General features: G+C 35.9%; 1 protein-coding gene across 4 annotated transcripts; it reads left to right on the plus strand.

Moving 5' to 3' along the window:
- Window positions 1-1356: 1356 nt before the first annotated feature.
- On the plus strand, window positions 1357-20077 carry LOC306846777 (mothers against decapentaplegic homolog 4-like). Of its 4 annotated transcripts, none has more exons than XM_079380383.1 (12): window positions 1357-1681; window positions 4309-4554; window positions 10173-10347; window positions 10500-10523; window positions 13238-13456; window positions 13537-13743; window positions 14503-14598; window positions 14692-14745; window positions 14878-15061; window positions 16564-16732; window positions 17940-18078; window positions 19468-20077. In XM_079380383.1, the coding sequence occupies exons 2-12, from the start codon at window positions 4318-4320 to the stop codon at window positions 19677-19679; spliced, it is 1716 nt and encodes a 571-aa protein (XP_079236509.1). In that variant the 5' UTR covers window positions 1357-1681; window positions 4309-4317; the 3' UTR covers window positions 19680-20077. The 4 variants fall into 4 exon arrangements, 3 of the variants coding, with proteins under 3 accessions (XP_079236509.1, XP_079236510.1, XP_079236508.1); XM_079380384.1 differs by having other exon boundaries at window positions 1520-1681; window positions 4314-4554; XR_013782113.1 differs by lacking the exon at window positions 1357-1681 and adding an exon at window positions 18200-18261 and having other exon boundaries at window positions 4189-4554; window positions 19468-19567.

Here is a 20077-nt window from a genome sequence, read left to right on the forward strand (position 1 = left end):
CCAAATCGCGTACTTATACTATATTCTGTGACGTTTTGTAGTAGGCCTATAAATAGTGTGAGTAGTGTGTTCACGCAGAAAATTCAAAAAAGAAAAAGTACACTATAAATACCCGGATGATGCACTTAAGTAAATTAAGTGAAGTGACATACTGCCAAGTCTGGTGACCCATACTCGGAATTCGTGCTCTGCATTTATCCCATCCAAAGTGCACACACACAGCAGTGAACACACACACACCGTGAACACACACCCGGAGCAGTGGGCAGCCATGCTGCAGCGCCCGGGGAGCAGTTGGGGGTTCGGTGTCTTGCTCAAGGGCACCTCAGGCGTGGTATTGAGGGTGGAGAGAGCGCTGTACATTCACTCCCACCACCTACAATCCCTGCCGGCCGGGGACTCGAACCCGCAACCTTTGGATTACGAGTCCGACTCTCTAACCATTAGGCCACGACTTCCCCAAAAATGAAGGGAATATTTTGGTATATAAATAACCAAAAATGAAGTGTGGAATGTTGAACACTTCATGCATTCAAATGTCACATCTTTAATTATGTTGCGAAAGGGGTTGGGGGGCTATCGGACTCCGATTATGAATGACAAAATAACTTTATTAAATTCATACACTACATGTTTGAGTACATAGTGCATAAGTGCATAGTGTGTCATTTGGGACACAGTTTTAAATGCACTATTAGTACTCAACCATGTAGTTTTTTTTTTTTTTTGGTTACTTTCCTTTTTGAACCGGAAGAACGAAATTGCTCCAAAAAAAAAAAAGGAAAAAAAGCCACTTTTCCCTTGGGGCTTAGACTAAATCAGGAGTAGGCCCTTGTTCAATTAGGAAATTTAAGTCATTTTTATTAACGCGCCTTAGAAAAAAACATTACTGGTGTGCATCTTGAGACAAAACAAAGGCACTGATATATTTTAAGATCAGTCAGTGTCAGTAAGTTTCTTTCCGTTAAAACAGCTCAGATTTACACTTTAGTCTGGGACTAGGCTTAAGCCTTGTCTGTGAAACCAGGGGAATGAGTGATATTATTGTTTTCACTGATGTACAACCTGTACATATATGTTAGCATCTCAAAAAATGTGCTTTAGGGTTTCATTTTCAGTGTGAACACACTACTCGCACTATTTATACTACAAAATGTCACAGAATAGTGCATAAGTGCGCGATTTGGGGCGCACCTCTCTAGTGCTCGTTGCATGCGGCACTGGAGTGCTAGTCTAAAAGTAGCCATCACTGGCTGTTGTAAATTTCAATCATCGATGGAAACTGAGCAGGGATGAATGGGGCGGGGAGAGCCGATACAGGGCGGAGTAATCTCAGCGGCGCCACCTTAAAAAAACAGTCGCGCCGATATATCAATGCAGACGCGACCCAGACAGACCTCGGCCCTGGGGCCCAGCCGTGAGAGCCGCGTCGTGATTGGCTGAGCGCCGCCGTCCTTTTGAGACTCGCCCTCCTATTGGCTGGAGCCGGGCGAGTCGCTCACTCGCACAATGTCTACCCGCTTTTGTTATTGTAGCGAGCGGCCAGGATGCGGAGACAGCGAGCCTGATAGTCCGCTATCCTCAAATTAGATGGTGGAGGGGGAAGGGGACACGCTTTACTACCTCTCCGTCCTTGTCCAGAAGACAGCTTTTCGCTATTCTCCAACAATACGACCGATGTGTGAGTATTTTAACATTTTCTGTGCGTCTGTTTCATGCATTTGTATTGCACCGTTCGAGACCGTATCAGAAACTGAGCGGATTCTGCGACACGTTTCGCTCGTTAGGAGGCATGTTGCGTCTGGCCGTGTCGTAATAACTCATCTTTGCCCTTGTCTGAGCTTTGAAAGATTTCGCAACTGTGTAGCGTTTGAATACTGTCTCGAGACGCCCTCTCACAACAAGCTCGCGAGCAGGAGGCTGTTCATTCAACAGTTCGTCTTGATTTTATTGACCCGACTAGTTAGTTAGTTGCATGTCACCTTAACTTGCTCTTATCCAGCGGCAGCGCGTGAGATGTTTAGACGGCGGACTCGATGACGTCATGTGACCAAATATGGCATCTGCGTTTGTTTGCCTGCAGAGCAATCAACAGTTTGGCTTTTACTTTGCATGACATTTGATGAGCTGTAATATTATCCTACAGCACGCTGGGAATGTCTTGGATGAGGTAGTTTAAACATGAGGGCTTTCTATTGAATTAGGCCTGATTTGCATGTAATATATACAATATTGCATCTGTTAATGAAAGTCTGCGTCTTAAAATGGGACCATAAGGGGTTTCGTTATTATGTGATATATAAAGCTGGGTTTGGATCCGAATGTCCTCTAGAATCAGGCCGCCATGCTTTAGTCAAGTACACTGTACTATATATGATGAAATAACAGAGTAATACACCCATAAGATAAGAAGAGAGGAATAATGCATGAGTGCTTCTGTCAGAAGAAACTAAAAGGAAACCGCTTTCTCAAATATTACAGCAACACTTCATCTGGTAGTATTGTACATTCAGTCTTAATGTAAAGCTGTTCCTCTGGTGCTCTGCCTCAAGGGCCACTTGTGCAGACATGGAGAGCATCGCCGAGTCAGATAATAAGGGTCTCAGAGAAGCTCCCCCCAGATTAGAGTTGATGATGCTCAGAGATCTGAAGTGTCAGGATCCGTCAGAAGCTCCACCAGCTCTCAATTACCACTGCTGTCTAGAAATCTTGCACTTTTGCACTTGCAACATCTCATGCAAAGATCACAGGGGGTTTCATCACAGAAACATGAAGTTCTGCTTCTTATGCACAGAATACAAATTCAGGTTCATCACTGCTGTATAAACCACCTCAGTCACTTGCAGCATATGCAGTTAAAACTTTTATTTTTATTTTAAAACACCCTTTTTCCTATCTCGGTTTATTGTGCCTGGAAAACTGGGAGTATGGTGCCTTCAAGTGAAGTCGGAAATGTCGTATTTACAAGTTCTGACCAAGCAAAGTCATGTTTACAAGTGCAGAAAATCAAATCAAACGAGTTGCTGAGTTATGTTGCAAGGGAAACATGGTAGAACCACTGATCTATAGCATAGATATCATAGGCCTATCTGTAACCTATAGAGATCAGTAACAGGATAGCAGTTCTGCAGGGAATAATGCGAGTTACTTTGATTTTACATGCTGTATTTCAGTCGTTTTATCAATGTGAATCTAGATATACTTTTTGGGCCTATTGTTCACAATTGCTTAGTTTTGGATTGGCTACATCTTAAATGCAAATTCGTTTCCCAGGTGAAATTGAAGGCAGCATAAGCCATTTGTTGGCTGGCTCCTTACAGTAAATGTTACTGCTTTTTGGCTTTTTTTAAACATTTGGACTTGCATACTAATCTACTACTCTTACTATTTCCGCAGTATTTTGTATGCATGCTGTGCAAACATGCAGTTTTTGTTTACATTGAGCAGATGACCTATTACAATGTGCAGAAATATGACAAAGCACACCGTATGGAATACTGTTTCCCATAATCCAACGCACTCAACTTCCATTCCCAATGATCTTTTTTTGACTCATTATTTGATCAAACTGCCACAAGACTGATATTTTTATACAAAATGAAATACAACAATACAAAATGACAGAGCATCATCTTGACATTCAGGAAAAGGAATTAAAAAGACATGCACAGTTAAAGGGATAGTCCACCCAAAAATGAAAATTCTGTCATTAATCACTCACCCTCATGTCGTTCCAAACCCGTAATACCTTCGTTCATTGTCAGAACTCAAATTAAGATATTTTTGATGAAGTCCGAGAGCTTTCTGACATTCAAGGCCCAGAAAGGTAGTAAGCACATCAATAAAATAGTCCATGTGACATCAGTGGTTCAAAGACTGACACGGAAGAGAAGAAATTGTTGAATAAAGTAGATTTTTTTTGTTTTCTTTGTGCACATAAAGTATTTTCGTAGCTTCATTTGCTACAGTTGAACCACTGATGGTACATGGACTGTTTTAACAATGTCCCTTACAACCTTTTTGAGCCTTGAATGTGTCAGTTGCATTGATGTCTATGCAGGGTCAGAAAGCTCTCAGATTTCATCCAAAATATCTTAATTTGAGTTCTGACGATGAATTAATGACAATTTTATTTTATTCCTATTTTAGGAAACTGAGCATAATTATAGCTATGATATATTGAGCGATTCTACCACTAATGTCCATGAAGCATTACTACGGCATTGACAGTGTGGCACAGTTGGCACACTAGATGCAGCGTGTAAGTGTCATGTGTTGATGCTGCTGTTCTGTTTTCCCATCTGTCAGAGCAGCAGGATGTCCGTGAACCCTCCCAACAGTAATGACGCCTGCCTCAGTATCGTGCACAGCCTCATGTGCCACAGGCAGGGCGGCGAAAACGAGGGCTTTGCCAAGCGTGCCATCGAGAGCCTGGTCAAGAAACTGAAGGAGAAGAAGGACGAGCTGGACTCCCTCATCACCGCAATCACCACCAATGGAGTCCATCCCAGCAAGTGCGTGACCATCCAGAGGACGCTGGACGGACGTCTACAGGTGAAGCACGCTTACAGTAACTGACGTTCAACCATTAACATTCGCTTTAATGCAGTGAATTCCAGGAATGCCTCCAAATGTTAATCCTGAATGAACTGAATGGATGAGTCATGTCTTCAGTTGGCAGGTTTTTCTTGTCTGCTTTACTCAGTGTTAGATGGCTTTTTCAGACCATTCAGAGCTCTGAATGGCTATTTTAGGTTGTCGTTCTGTCAATGTGAAAGTTTGATTGGACATGACACAGCGGTAAAGGTGTTTAAAGGGCTTCATGGGACCTGTTCGGTGAGGATGTGTCTTTGTCACGAAAAACTAGCAATAGACTAGATTGGCCAAGTCGATTATTTGGTAGATATTGGCTATTTATTGCTGTCAATGAAAAATGTATACTTACAAAAGTGTAATATAGCGTAAATATAGATGTAAATATAGCACAATAATAAATAAATACCCCCCTGCATACCCAAATGGTTTAAAAAAAAATTAAGAAATCCAATATTTTATGGAGATGGCAATGTTTTGGTCATGATTCCGTTGTTTCATTAATTTGTGACAGCGGTTACAAATGAAACACGAATGAAATAAAACAAGCAAAGTAAAAAAAATAAAAATTGTTCATGCAAACGACAGCAGATTCTCTTTTCTGAGTAAATATTATGTAAAATAATTCCTTTAATTCTAACAAATTTATATTTCGGATCAATAAATTGTATTATATATTTGATAAGGGGTGTATATATATGTGTATACACCCCTTATCCCAATTTTAAATATTAAAATTATTATTTTTTTATATATTTTTGAAAGAAGTCTCTCGCCAAGGCTGCATTTATTTGATCATAAATTCAGTAAAGACAGCAATATTGTGAAATATTATTACCATTTAAAAATGTTTTTCTATTTGTATATATATTTTAAAAAAATTATATTATTTTTTCATGCAAAGCTGTATTTTCAGCACGATTAATCCAGTCTTCAGTGTCACATGATCCTTCAGAAGTCATTCTAATATGCAGATTTAATGCTCAAGAAACATGATTATGAATGTAGCATTATAAATGTCTTTACTGTCGCTTTTGATTAAATTAATGCATCACTCCCTGTATTAATTAAAACATAAATCTTACTGACCCCAAATTTTTGAATAAAACCACACATAGAACTTATACTGATGGCAAATACAAGTCATAAGCAATGGAAGTGTAGTAATCACATGCAGTAAACATATTTTACCATATGTAAATCCATACTGCGGATTTTCCTTGAAAAACAGCCCATAAAAAATACAAAAAGATTTGTAGAGTCTATCTAATATTCATCGTCTGTCCTGCTCTGTAGATATCGGTTTTAAAACTCATATCGGTCAACCACTGTATAAACTCCCTTTCCCCAGTCTAGAATAACTTTGGAAAGAGTGTTTTCCTACATTGTTCACACAATTGTGTTTCCCCTAATCTATTTGTGAATCCTGCGATAAATAAAGCCAGACAATTTAAATAATCAAGCCATTGTCCGTTGAATAAACATAGTGATTGGGTGTTGCTTTGAGGCTAATCGCGTCCACACCACCCACATCTGAACCTACGGCTTTCATATGGGAGACGGATGCAGTCGCAGCTTCAGCCAATGCTAATAGCTTCCTGCCTGTAGCATCGGTCTCCATGGATACTAGATGATTGACAGCAGCTACAAAGAGAGACATTCATCACAAGGCCTTTGACTGTAAACCTCAACAACCTCAAAGTAAAAGCGGTGGTTTATATGGAGAAGGATGGCGTCTGCGCAGTTTCCCCACCCTTCGGTATGGGCAGATTTAGAGGGAGGGGTGGAGGAGAGGCTGTGAAGCTTGTTTTGTCTAAAACACAGGAAAGGGGCCGGGTTAACTTAAGGCCGTCTATTTTTTCCTCTGAAGGGCTGCTGGTAGATAGATGTGATGATATCCAGGCAACACAAGGGGAAAAAGCCATGTATGTGCAGTAATAGAGAATCTGGTGCAGTAAAGCCCAACTACTGAGTGAAGACATAATGAGTCACCTTTATTGACCTTATCATAGACAGTGAGAGCATTGAGGAAAAAAGAGACATTGTTACCATTGTAAAATAGCTGTATGAAACACACACACCTCTGACTGCACAGATATTATTATCTGTTTATCACCAATATTCTTATCACAAACATTATTATTGAACAAAGTATGTATCTTTATGATGCAATCTATAGTAATTAACTATATTACTTGGTATAGGATTTTTAAAATTTATATTTTAAATTATATATATATATATATATATATATATATATATATATATATATATATATATATATATATATATATATATATATATATATATATATATATATATATATATATATATATATATAATTATTATTTGTTTATTTATTTTTGTGTTTACTTAATTGCATTAAATGTGCACTTGTAGTGTACTTCAAATCTTAAAAGTATGTTTAAAAATATGTACCTGCAGATCATATAAAATTAATAAAAGGTTACAAAAGTGTACTCAGAGATTTCACTTCCATGACTTCTATGGCAAATGAAAATTTTGACTTTCAAGTACATTTTAAATCATTATGTTTTAATTTTTTATCGTGCTTTAAAGAAATACATTTATTTTGATGTATTGACTAACATACTAAAGCACATGCAAAGCACTTGATTATAATTTTAACTAGTTCTGTCAAAGAATTAATCGCATCCAAAATAAACATTTTTGTTTACGTAATGTGTGTGTGTACAGTTTAATGCATATAACATATTTTTCTTAAATATATGCATGCATGTGTGTGTATATATATATATATATATATATATATATATATATATATATATATATATATATATACACATAATAAATAAACACAACACACACACATTATGTAAACACATTTTTTATTTTGGATGCGATTAATTATTTGATAGCACTAGTTTTAACTCTAGTGTGTTATTCAACATTTCAGTTAATGTTAATATATTAACATTAAATACACAAATATTCATATAACAAATGTTAATATTGAATATTTAATGTTAATATAATGTGCTAAATTGCAACTTTATCATTACAAATATATTTAAATACATGACGTACAAGATTCAATAGAAATTACGTTAAATTATATTTTTGTGTATCATAAATGCTTGTCAGTGCATTCAGCAGTAACCATATTTCAAAGACGATAGAAGTAATTATGAAATTACATATAAAGTCCTAAATGTGAAAAAGCACTCTAAATGTCAGCTAACTGCATTTAATATAAATTTGAACCGTAATACATTTTCATTTAAGTGCAATTAACATGCAAAAATTGTCTGAAAACATTACACTATTATACTTTTTAAAAATAATGCTATATTATTATATAATGCTACTAGGCCCCACTTTATATTAAGTGTCCTTAACTACTATGTACTTACATTTAATTGAATCATTTGATACAAAGCACTTATTGTGCACATACATGTTTTTACATTTGAATGTTGACCCCACCTCTACTTCTGAAACCTAACCAAACCACCAAACCTGCACCTAACCGTATCCCAAAGTGTTTTGCACTTCAGCATGAACACAATAAGTACAGTGTGCCTAACAATTATTATTTAAAAACAATTATTATTAAGTACATATTAGTATTTAAAGACTTTTCACAAGTGGCTGACATTAAACCCAAGGTCATGTTTTACACTGATTTGACCGCATTTTACTTCTCTTTCTGGTTTGGGTGTTGATAACCATCAAGATAATTCATGCTATTAAATGGGAATGGAAAAATATTCCTATGTTTTGTTCTACAATGAATGAATGTAAACATAATTTTTTGATATTTAGAAATAAACATCAAAAATCTGAAAAAGTTGATCTTCAATATTGTGGGTTATACCCCCAATACATCTCTACATTAAAGCAATTTTAAGAGTTTTGTAAAGCAACAACGTCCCAAAACCACAGTAAAATCACTAGCATATGGTTAATGCGTTAGTAGATGTTTGGTAGTATTATTCATCAGAACATGTTCACAAATGTTTGTCAGATGTGTTTCAATATGTAGGTTTTCTAAAGACAAACAAGTTGACTTTTCAAGTTTTAATAATGAATAACATTCGCATTTTTCTATATAGTGTAATGTATAATATAATGGAGATGTCCACCTGGTGTAAGTAAGCTTTAGTGACCAGCGAGACTCGATTGGCCGCTCTGGGGTTTGAACCCTGGTCCTTTTGGTTGGCAGCCCCATCACATTTGTGTCTGTTTCAGTCCGTCTGCCTAAATGGCACTGACAGCTGGATTTATCCCTCTGCTCAGCTCTCTCTCGTATCATGCTGCTAGCGCACAACTGTAGCGGCATGCCTCTAGTGTTAATCTACAGAGGATTATCATATCACACACACGTCCTGCTGCTGCCCCGCTACTCCAAACACACACGGGCAGCTGTGATACGCACTCAAAACTCAACACATGACCTTACTCTCAATGTGCTTTCAGGATCATGTGACGCTCTTTTGTTCAAACATTTTGGTGTGTCTTTAGCTTGTGCTTGTCGTTTGACTTGTGCTTGTCGTAGTGGCATTGCGTTTGGTCATATGATCCAATGCACTGAGCCATATCACTCGTATGGGCAACATGAGCTTGTTCAGTTCTTGATCTCGGTTCCCATCTTTCAATAATAGACTTGCTGGTCAAAAGTCAAATTTAAAACAATGCCTTTACTGAAGAGTGCGAAGAATCGATAGTTAACCAAAATTAATTACATTATATAAAACTTAAAAATTTATGTTTTACAAATTGTGATTTTAAAATCTCATGTATTTCACACAGTTTAAATATGCTAATATGTATAAAAAAATAATAATACATTATTAAATGCAATATTATTGTTAACTAAAGCTAAAACTAGCTTTGAAATGTAGCTTTGAAAGTTATCGAAATAAGGCAGAAATAAAATAAAATATAAATATTAGATGGAAAAATAAAGTAATAACTGAAATTCATTAATATAAATATATACATTTGTTAATATAATGTATAATGCATTAAAAAACGTAATAATAATAAATTAAATATGCTAGGTAGAATTATATTATAAAAAAAAAAACACGTACAATTACTAAAACCTGAGCCAAATTTAAAATGAAAACTGAAAATATAAATGCTATAATTAATTTTATTTTATTATAATTTACTAAACTATAATTAGTAGTAAACAATATTAAAACAACACTGTAGTGATGATCACATAATTTAGTAATAGATTAAAATTGCTAGTGTTTGATAAGGTATGCTTATGAAAATAATGACCAAATCATGAACTGAAATCATGTTTTAGATGTCATGGTGTATGGCTGCATCATTTCGACAATAATTTAGAAAATGATTTGAATTTAATTGTTTAATTGTGTGAAATATTCAAACCACTAATACAGGTTTTAAATGAATGAACATTCAAAATTTTAATTGGTTTGAAAAATTTCCCATGACTGGTTAATATCTACATTATTATTGTGCAGTACTTAAGAGATTATTTTCCCTTCAGTATTATTGTACTATGTTGTAATCCTCATGAACTCTTTCTTTTCTTTTTTCCTCATGTTTTCTTTCTGTAGGTTGCCGGTCGTAAAGGTTTTCCTCATGTAATCTACGCGCGGTTGTGGCGCTGGCCTGACCTTCACAAGAACGAGCTGAAGCATGTGAAATTCTGCCAGTACGCATTTGACCTCAAATATGATAATGTGTGTGTCAACCCTTACCATTACGAGAGAGTGGTGTCACCAGGCATCGGTGAGTCTGCGGTCCTTTCGTTCATCACCATGAGCTAAGAGATTACTGAGCTGTGTGCAGCACTTCCTGAGTCTGCAAAAATGCTTTTCTATCAGTGCAGGAAAACATATTGTAATAAGTTTTTCTCTTTTTTTTCCCCCTATCATCTCAAGTTGGTCTCAGTCTTCAAAACACGGGTAAGTTATGCGATAATCAGTGTTGGGAACTAACTAGTTACATTTAACGGAATTTCGTAATTTAATTACAAAAATGTAATCGTAATCTGTTACAGTTACTGAGAAAAAAAAGTAATTAAATTACGGTTACTTCTGAAAGTGTTAATGATTACAAAGGGGGTTACATCTGATTTTTTTCCACACACATACAGATTTAATTGATTTCTTTCCCAAAATGCACCGACTGCTCTAAAATACACCAATATTTCAGGAGTTTAGGCCACATGCTCATTCGATAACTGTTTTATGTATATGCTTTATTTTTTAAGATTAACTGTTTTTTTTCCAGGGCATTGTTAGATACCAGTGTTTCCTGTCATAGCTATGCAAAGATTTGATTTCAAAAACAGTATCATAGCTATTACACTATTACTTTATGATTTCAAATCTGTATTTAACCTCCGAATGATCTCAAAGTAAAAAGAGGTGATAAAGTCTGATTTTGTGGTGGCTGTGCTTTAAAATTCAATGATTATAATCTTAATTCAAGCGATGAAGGATTTTGAAAGTCTGACAGTAAGGTTAACCCTGCCTGCTTTAAATGCTGATGTGATTAATAGTTGAAAACATTAGAAATTTAGAGTAATCAAAAAGTAATCAAATGTAATCAGTTACATTACTTTAAGAAAGTAACTGAAATAGTTACACTACTTATTACATTTTAAATAGGGTAACTTGTAATCTGTAACCTATTACATTTCCAAAGTAACCAAAGTAAATGTAATATATAGATAGATAGATAATATATATGGTTCAAATGTTTAGAATAATTAAGATTTTTTTTTTTTAAAGAAGTCTTTAAAAAATTTCAAATAACCGTTTTTCTATTTGAATATATTTTAAAACGTAATTTATTTCTGTTATGCAAAGTTAATAAAATCCTTCAGAAATCACTATAATATGCTGATTTGCTGTTCAAGAAACAAGATTATTAAAAAAATAATTATATCAAACTTTTAACTTTTTAAAAATGTTTTTATTACATTAAATTATTAAATCAAATGATAAATTCTATAATTTATCAAATGGATATATTTTTAAATATAAATGTATTTATTGAATTTGACATCTTTATTAATGAACTGTAATGACTTTTTAGCTCCAAGTGAGATGAACATAATTAATCATAACGGGTTGTTATCAATTATATATTCATCTTCAGGAATTAACAGTACAATAGTTACATTAATAGTACAATAAAATGATTTGTTCGTCCGCAGTACGGACAGTTTTAATCGTCTGTTGACTGAATACATATGGATGTTTATTAAACTACACTACAGGGGAACATGCAACATCGAACTAGACACAAACATACACACATTAAACGAGTGAGAGAGTGAGAGTGTGTGTGTGTGTGTGTGTGTGTGTGTGTAATGGCAGGATTTACTCATCACTTAAACACAACCTGTTAGAAGCATCAGAGAATCACATCACCTTAATTAAAAGGGGTCGAAGCCTAGAAGCGCATCTAAATAGTTAACAAGCGGTTACTTGCATTGGTTTTTGTTGGTGCTGAGTAAAGTAGATTCCTGATGAATTCCTTTAGGAGTGAAAGCTTCGTCATTCCAGCCACGGGTTGATTGGTCCGAAGTGAATCGACAAAGTTACTGGACATAAAACTGCCAGAAGCTCGGACTCCCCCCGAAAGGGGAGTCGTGAGATTTCCAAGGTGATATGTGTGTCTCCAGGGCACCGAAAGTAAAAGAGAAGACCCACCTTTTGGAGGTGGAAGTAGTTTTATCTGGTTTCCCTGTAACACCCATTTTGGTTAGTTTGACCAATAACAAGGCACATAGTTTCAGCGGGAAAGTGTTTCTTTGTCCCATTTAACACCTCATTTGCATGTTTTATGACTGAAGAAGAATCGGTGTAGTTTTTCCGCAGTACAGTAAAAATAATACGATGCATTTCATGATCTCACAGTGTACATCATTGTTTGAGAAATAAAGAGGAGATCATTTTGATATCAAGAAAGAGACATCTAGAAGATAATAAACCAGAGATACATTCATATACCTGAATATGAGCGTTTAGAGCTTAACCAATACAGATAACGAGTGGTAACTAGGCTAATATACTAAGGAAACATACAAACAACACATGCATATACCATATACATTTGTAACTGATTGATTATAGTCTAAATAAAGGAAATGCCTCTATGCATGTGTGTTATGTGTGTTGTAATCGTGGAGGTAGTCCACTGGTCAGCCGTTGGTGTCTGGTATCGAGGGTCATTTAGTTCTCTGGAATGTGTTTGAAGTCCGATGGAGAGAAAAGATGGTCAATATGTTTAGCATCTTTTTGACAGTGGGGGGACAACCATTGGCAATTTAGCACCCATATAAAGGAAGAACGTAGGGCCAGGTCTGTGAATTATATGCAACTGTCAAAAGGCTAAAAGGAGTCTCTTAAGACAACGACCCAACGACCATCAAGGATCATAAGCAGATGTTACAGAACAGATAAAGTTACGAAATTATGAAATATTGAACATGATGATAGTGTTATTTTACGTTTTTCTACCAAAAAATTACTTGCCATTCCACACGGGTTCAAAAAAGTCCCAAATGAATCTGTGATTTAAAAAAAAAAAAAATATATATATATATATATATGTAATGAACTAGCTCAGTGAAATAAATTCAATTTGTCCTCTGGCTGGTATGTAGGTCCCACTGGAAGACTAATAAAGGAAGAGTATAGCCACGACTGCATTCAGATGGATGTTCCCCCAGGCCTGCCTCCTCAGCAGGACCACCAGGGGGCGATGAAACTCCCTCCTCCGGACCACTACGGCCAGCCACTGCCTCCTCTACAGCTGCCTTCAGAACCCAGCCGCGCTCCCCCACCGGTCACGCTTTACTCCAACATGCCCCTCTCCCCCACCGGTAAGCGCTGACCGCTGGCCACACCGGACTCACAGTTGTTGTAATCACGGTGTCATCTTCCAAACTCTCATGTGTTTCAGCTTCTGGCTCTATGATGCCGATGCAGGGAGGTCACGGTGAAGGCTTACTTCAGATTGCGTCTCCTCAGGGTCAAGTCATGACCCCTACACCTCCCCCCTCCACCCCCACACATGGACCCCCACAGACTCCCGTCCCACCCCAGCCTCCACCCAACCAGAATGGCTACAACAGCTCCAAACACTCCCAGACGCAAGGCTCCTTTCACAGTGAGTATCACACCACGTCCTAACCAATCACAACGTGACTAGTAATAAATTCTGTTTGTGTTAATATGAGTTTTTGACCAGTGTTACAAATACCATGTTTACATGTACATCATTTTCTGATTAAGGTTATAATAACTATATTATAAAAAATATTATAATTTTTCTTTAGCTTTACATTTTTTATTTTAGTTGTGATGTTAGTAATTTGTGTTTTAAGTTGTTTTCCATCTAACATTTATGATTTTATTTCATATTTATTTCAATTAATGAAACCTTTTAATTAGTTTAGTATTAGTTAATAATAACATAATAATAATAACAATAACATGTCAGAGGGTGGTGATGGCGCAGTGGATAAGATACATGCCTTTGGTGTGAGAGACCTGGGTTCGAATGCACTGTGAGACACCAATGTGTCCCTGAGCAAGACACTTAACCCCTAGTTGCTCCAGAGGCGTGCGACCTCTGATATATATATAGCAATTGTAAGTCGCTTTGGATAAAAGCGTCAGCTAAATGAATAAATGTAAATGTAACATCTTTGTTTCTGTAACTCCGCCCACAGTGAAATCTCATTCATCCAAACTCCTCTCCTCAAAGTTGTATATCAAACATCACATATATTGGCCGTGGTTTTGGTGTGCGCTTTTCTTTTTCAGTGTAGAAAGATAAAATACTTGTCACTGGAAATTTGTCATGTCATGCCTGTTATGATCTTTTCACTGCTTCAAATACTTTCTAATCTCTAAATTGCTGCAGCAACCTGGACAGGCAGCAGCACAGCCTCCTACACTCCTGTAGGACCCCAGCAAAACGGACGTGGCCACCAGCCTCCTCTCCACCACCCACACTTCTGTACGCCTGCCTTAAACATTGTAACAACATGGATGCAACTATACCATTATTTGTAATAGAACTGAATTAATCCATTATTTATTTTTCTATCAGGGTCTCAACATCACAGTTCAGCGTCGTTCCCCCCTCCAGTCTCCAACCATCCAGGTTTATACTTTATATCATCTTCACTAAAACACACAATACAACACATTCAAATGGTCTGAGGTTAAAAAAATGAAGAAGAAATTAATACTTCTTTTCAAGGACACATTAAATTAATCAAAAGTGCATCCACAGGTCCTGAGTTTTGGTGCTCCATCTCCTACTTCGAGATGGATGTGCAGGTGGGGGAGATGTTTAAAGTGCTGTCCAGCTGTCCGGTGGTGACGATTGACGGGTATGTGGACCCCTCAGGAGGCGACCGCTTCTGCCTGGGTCAGCTCAGTAATGTGCACCGCACAGACGCCAGTGAGCGCGCCAGGTATGTGTCACACAACTGTTCCTGCCAGTAAACATCTCAGTGTGGTTATTAGAGCGCAGTCATATACTGAATATTTATGATTTACTAATACTCAGTATTGTTTTGTTGCAGATGTAAAACCAACATTGTGAATATGACAAGAAGTTATAAAGACCAATGCCAGTAGACTTGTTCCATATTTATTCTTTTATCACAACTTGAATGAAATACAATTTTTAATGGCATCAAACAAAGAAAGAGATGCAGACAGTTTCAGCTATTGAAGAAAGACATTTCTGGAGCAAGGAGGAGAATCAACAAAATATTTTAGCATTAAAAAAAGGGCACTGACTAAATATTTTTTTTTTTCTGCAATTCATGACTTTTTGGCATGAATCCATGTTCACTGCACCGTGGTGTTGATTTAAAAAATGTGAATTCAATGTTATTTTAATATTACTTGTATACAATTATAGTATTTATTAATTTAATAATATATCAATAAATATATATAAAATTATATATACAATTATTTATATACATATTTAAATTTATATAAAAATTATATAAACAATTGAACAATTATATTAAAATAAAATAATTAAAAATACTATTGTTATTTTAATTTATGTTTTAATAATTTTATGTGCTTGTTATTTTTATTAGTTTTTGTTATTTTAGTTGTTTCTATTTAATTTCAGTTTTAGTTTAACATTTCGGTTTTAGTAATTTATTTCATTTTTTAGTAACTTATTAATTATTTATTACGATTTTTTTTCCATTTAATATTTAGTTTATTTCAGCTTTATTTCAATTAATGAAATAAATAGTTTTAGTTTTACCTAACAATAACAACACTGCATGAATTAGAATAAAGGTGTTAAATCATAAAAAATAAAATGAGTTTTTTTTTAAATAATCAAAACTATTAAAAATACATTTTGTTAACTGAAATACAGCTAAAAGCGAAAATATAAAAAATTGCATTAAAAAACTAAAATAAAAGCTAATTTAAAATATTAATAAATACTAAAACACGATATGTGAATCATGCAGAAATAATAAATAAAGATAAAGTCTGTGTAATATCTATCTATCTATCTATCTATCTATCTATCTATCTATCTATCTATCTATCTATCTATCTATCTATCTGCGATGATGAAAATCATCAAAAGGCTGAAAAATATCAAGCTATATTGTCCAGACAAAATGGCTGTATGTGTGTGATATGCGTTTATTTGTGTATAGATGAATTTCACAGGTTTTATGTTTGCCTTAACACACGTCTCAAAAACGTCTCACTGTGCCAGATTGACACTGTGATGAACAATAATCAACAAACAGATTATGCGAGAATAACAGCCTGGAAAAACTGGCTTTAACAAACTGATGAAAAGAAATGTAAGCGTATCAACAGAGGCACATGTGGTTTTGGTTATGACACTCGGTGACGTGTTTATTTGTGTTACAGAGCTCTCTAAAGGCAGTGCTGTTTCAGCGTCTTGTCTCTCTGTCTGCAGGTTGCACATAGGAAAAGGAGTGCAGCTAGAGTGCCGTGGCGAGGGCGACGTGTGGATGCGCTGCATGAGCGATCATGCTGTCTTTGTGCAGAGTTACTACCTGGACCGAGAAGCGGGTCGGGCGCCAGGAGATGCAGTGCACAAAATCTACCCAGGGGCCTACATCAAGGTAAAAGATACCAGCATCGCTTTGAACCCATGAAAACTGTGGATGGCAAAGATGAAACACTTAAGGGGGTCATCATATTTTTCAAATTAATTATGGGACGAAATAGTGCAATGTTTATAGTGCCAGTCAAGTAGCATTGACTTTTGTAGAAAACTAGATTGTGGGTGATTTGGAATTAGTTGCTTTGAATTTTTTTATTGTATATTTCATCGTATTTTATCTATATTTTACTTGTTAACTACAAAATAAATAAATCTCAAAAAAGACGACATGGATTAAACAAATTACAAAATACAACGATTAAAATATAAATCACTTTTCAAATTAATAAATATATTTAGTTTATAGTAGTTTGTCTAATTTGTATTTAATCTTTGAAATACTACTTTTTTGTAGTTAACGTAACACTTCAAAATTCAAAATGTAAATAAATAACTTTTCATGATTTAAATGATGATTATATTAATAAATAGATGGAAATTTGTATATAAATAATATAAATGAATGGATTAATTTAGACCAGCTGCTTATGTAATTTATTTAATAAAATTAATGTTTTTGTAGTTAAAAACGTAGCTCATGTAACAAAATAAAGCATCTACAAGCATTTAAATCCATTTATTTGTCAATTTGTCAAATCTTACCTTTTATGTACAAAAAACAGTTAAAAAAATGAAATAAGCAACTTGTCAGTGTCTATTTTTCCATTTGAAAAGTTATTTACGTTTTTGAATTGTTTTTGTGCAGTTAAAATGTAAAATGTAGTTACATGTAATAAAATAAACATACATTTTTAAATGCAAACAAAATAAAAAATATAAAAAAATTTAAATAAATATCAGATAAATTTAGACACTTCCTTATTTAATTTTTGAAATAGGATTTTTGGGGATGTTTTCATAGTGCATGGTAGTACAATCATGCTGTTATTATTATTACATCTTAAAAAATTAATGAAAAGTTCTCCTAATATGACCCCTGCCTGTAATTCCAGCGTCGATGGGTAGTGAGTACCTTTGTGCACTTGAGAGATCTGCATGTATTTTTGCTTCCTGTCACATTAGATTTGCATGATCCAGAGCTTGACTTTTTTTAAGCCTGTCCAAATGACTTCTCGTCAGCCGTTGTTTGAGGACACAACAGCGAGGTCTCTGTATGTCATTGCTGTGCTAATAGCAGAAGTGTGAGTGTTGTTTGGTGTCTGCAGGTCTTTGACCTCAGGCAGTGCCACAGGCAGATGCAGCAGCAGGCGGCCACGGCGCAGGCGGCGGCGGCAGCACAGGCCGCGGCGGTGGCAGGGAATATTCCAGGACCAGGAAGTGTTGGTGGAATCGCTCCTGCAGTCAGTGAGTGTCTGCCTCATTCACCGTCAAGTCAAAATGAGGGTCTTTAACTCTGTGGCCACGTACACACTGCAGCTAAATTTGATTGTCAATTCACCTTTAATCCTGTTCTGTAAACACACAGTTTAGTCATTTATGGCAATGACAAGCACGTTCTACAACTGAACTGACTCCAGAAAAATGCAGGTACAGGTGACAATTGCATTTACAGAAATTCTAGGCAATGTGTACAGAACCGAACAAAGATTACATTACATTAGAACAAAGTCTTGATTACATTTTTTTAGTAAAATGACACTTGACACAGCCCACTAGAGGGAGGAGCATACTAAAGAACCATTTCCATGGTAATACAAAACGGTTTTCACAGGATGAATTTTGAGTGTTTTGAAGCTTTCGATTGATATCTAATTTACAATAATTACTCAAATATTTGATAGGGAAAAAGGCAATAAAAAGAGCCACCAGTTAAAGTTCACCCATAAATGAAAATTGTGTCATTAATTACTCACCCTCATGTCGTTCCAGACCATCGTTCATCTTCGGAACACAAATTTAGAGATTTTTGATGTATTTCAAGAGCTTTCTGAGTCTGACCCTCCATAGACAGCAAGGATCCTTACACGATCAAGGCTCAGAAATGTAGCAAGGACATCGGTAAAATAGTGCATGTGACATCAGGCGTTCAAGCGTCATTTTACAAAGCTACGAGAATACTTTTTGTGCACAAAGAAAACAGAAATAACGACTTTTTCGCATCGCTCTATAGCACCATTTCGGAGAGCATCTCATATGTAAACAATGTATGCTGTTCTGTGTGAGCAGCACTGTATGCGGATGTTTATGTCATTTACGCTTTGATCTGAACGTAACGTATCCGCGTACATGCGTTGCATACAATGTTTATGTACTGTATGTGATGCTCTCCAAAATGGCGCTAGGATGACACGGAGACAAATTGTTGAATAAAGTCATTATTTTTGTTTTCTTTGCGGACAAAGTATTCTCGTAGCTTTGTGAAATTACGGTTGAACCCCTGATGTCACATGGATTATTTTACCGGCGTCCTTGCTACGTTTCTGTACGTTGATTGTGTAAGGATCATTGCTTTCTATGGAGGCTCAAAAAGCTCTCGGATTGCATCAAATATATCTTAATTTGTGTTTTGAAGATGAACGAAGGTCTTATGGGTTTGGAACGACATAAGGGTGAGTAATTAATGACAGAATTTTCATTTATGGGTGAACTATCTCTTTAACTGACAGTTACATCTGAAACTTTACAACAGAAAGTAAGTCAACACTGGATAGAAATCTGTTTTGGTCGAGTTTTATCATATAAACGATTTTTTTGTCATTTCTGTAGCCTGACTTTGGGTATGTTTGTTTCCAGGCCTCTCGGCAGCAGCAGGGATTGGTGTGGATGATCTCCGGAGGCTGTGCATCCTGCGCCTGAGCTTCGTGAAGGGCTGGGGTCCTGACTACCCCCGGCAGAGCATCAAACACACCCCCTGTTGGGTGGAAGTGCATTTGCACCGGGCGCTGCAGCTGCTGGATGAGGTGCTGCACACTATGCCACTGGCAGACCCTGGACCGGCTAACTGAGAGCGAACAATACACAGCAAACACTCACTACACAGATACTGGACGCACTACAGTAAGCGTGCGAAGAGCATTACGTGCTACAGTGTGCTTCGCACTTTTATCAGTCATTAGAATACCAATGAAAACACCACAGAAATACACTATTCTAAAATTCATGTTTTGGAAAGATATTTCAGTGCATTTTCTTGTTCTATAGTGAAATTTTCATTTCTTTTTGGGTTAATCTCACAAAAACATGTCTAGGCCATATTTCACTCTAATATAAAAAAATATATATTTGCTTAAAGATAGTGAAGACTGTTTTTAGGAATTAAATTTTTTTTTTTGCATTATGACTAGGGTTGCAAAGGGGCGGAAAATTCCTGGAAACTTCAAAAAATTGGAAAATTCACAATTTC

Source organism: Barbus barbus, assembly GCF_936440315.1.
Source record: "Barbus barbus genome assembly, chromosome: 27".
Classification (NCBI taxonomy): Eukaryota; Metazoa; Chordata; class Actinopteri; order Cypriniformes; family Cyprinidae; genus Barbus; species Barbus barbus.

Coding starts and splice junctions, on each gene's coding strand:
- LOC306846777 (XM_079380382.1), top strand. CDS start 4,279: ATGCTGCTGTTCTGTTTTCCCATCTGTCAGAGCAGCAGGATGTCCGTG. Junction 10,348..10,499: donor AGTGGTGTCACCAGGCATCG/GTGAGTCTGCGG, acceptor TATCATCTCAAG/TTGGTCTCAGTCTTCAAAAC. Junction 18,079..19,467: donor TGGAATCGCTCCTGCAGTCA/GTGAGTGTCTGC, acceptor GTTTGTTTCCAG/GCCTCTCGGCAGCAGCAGGG.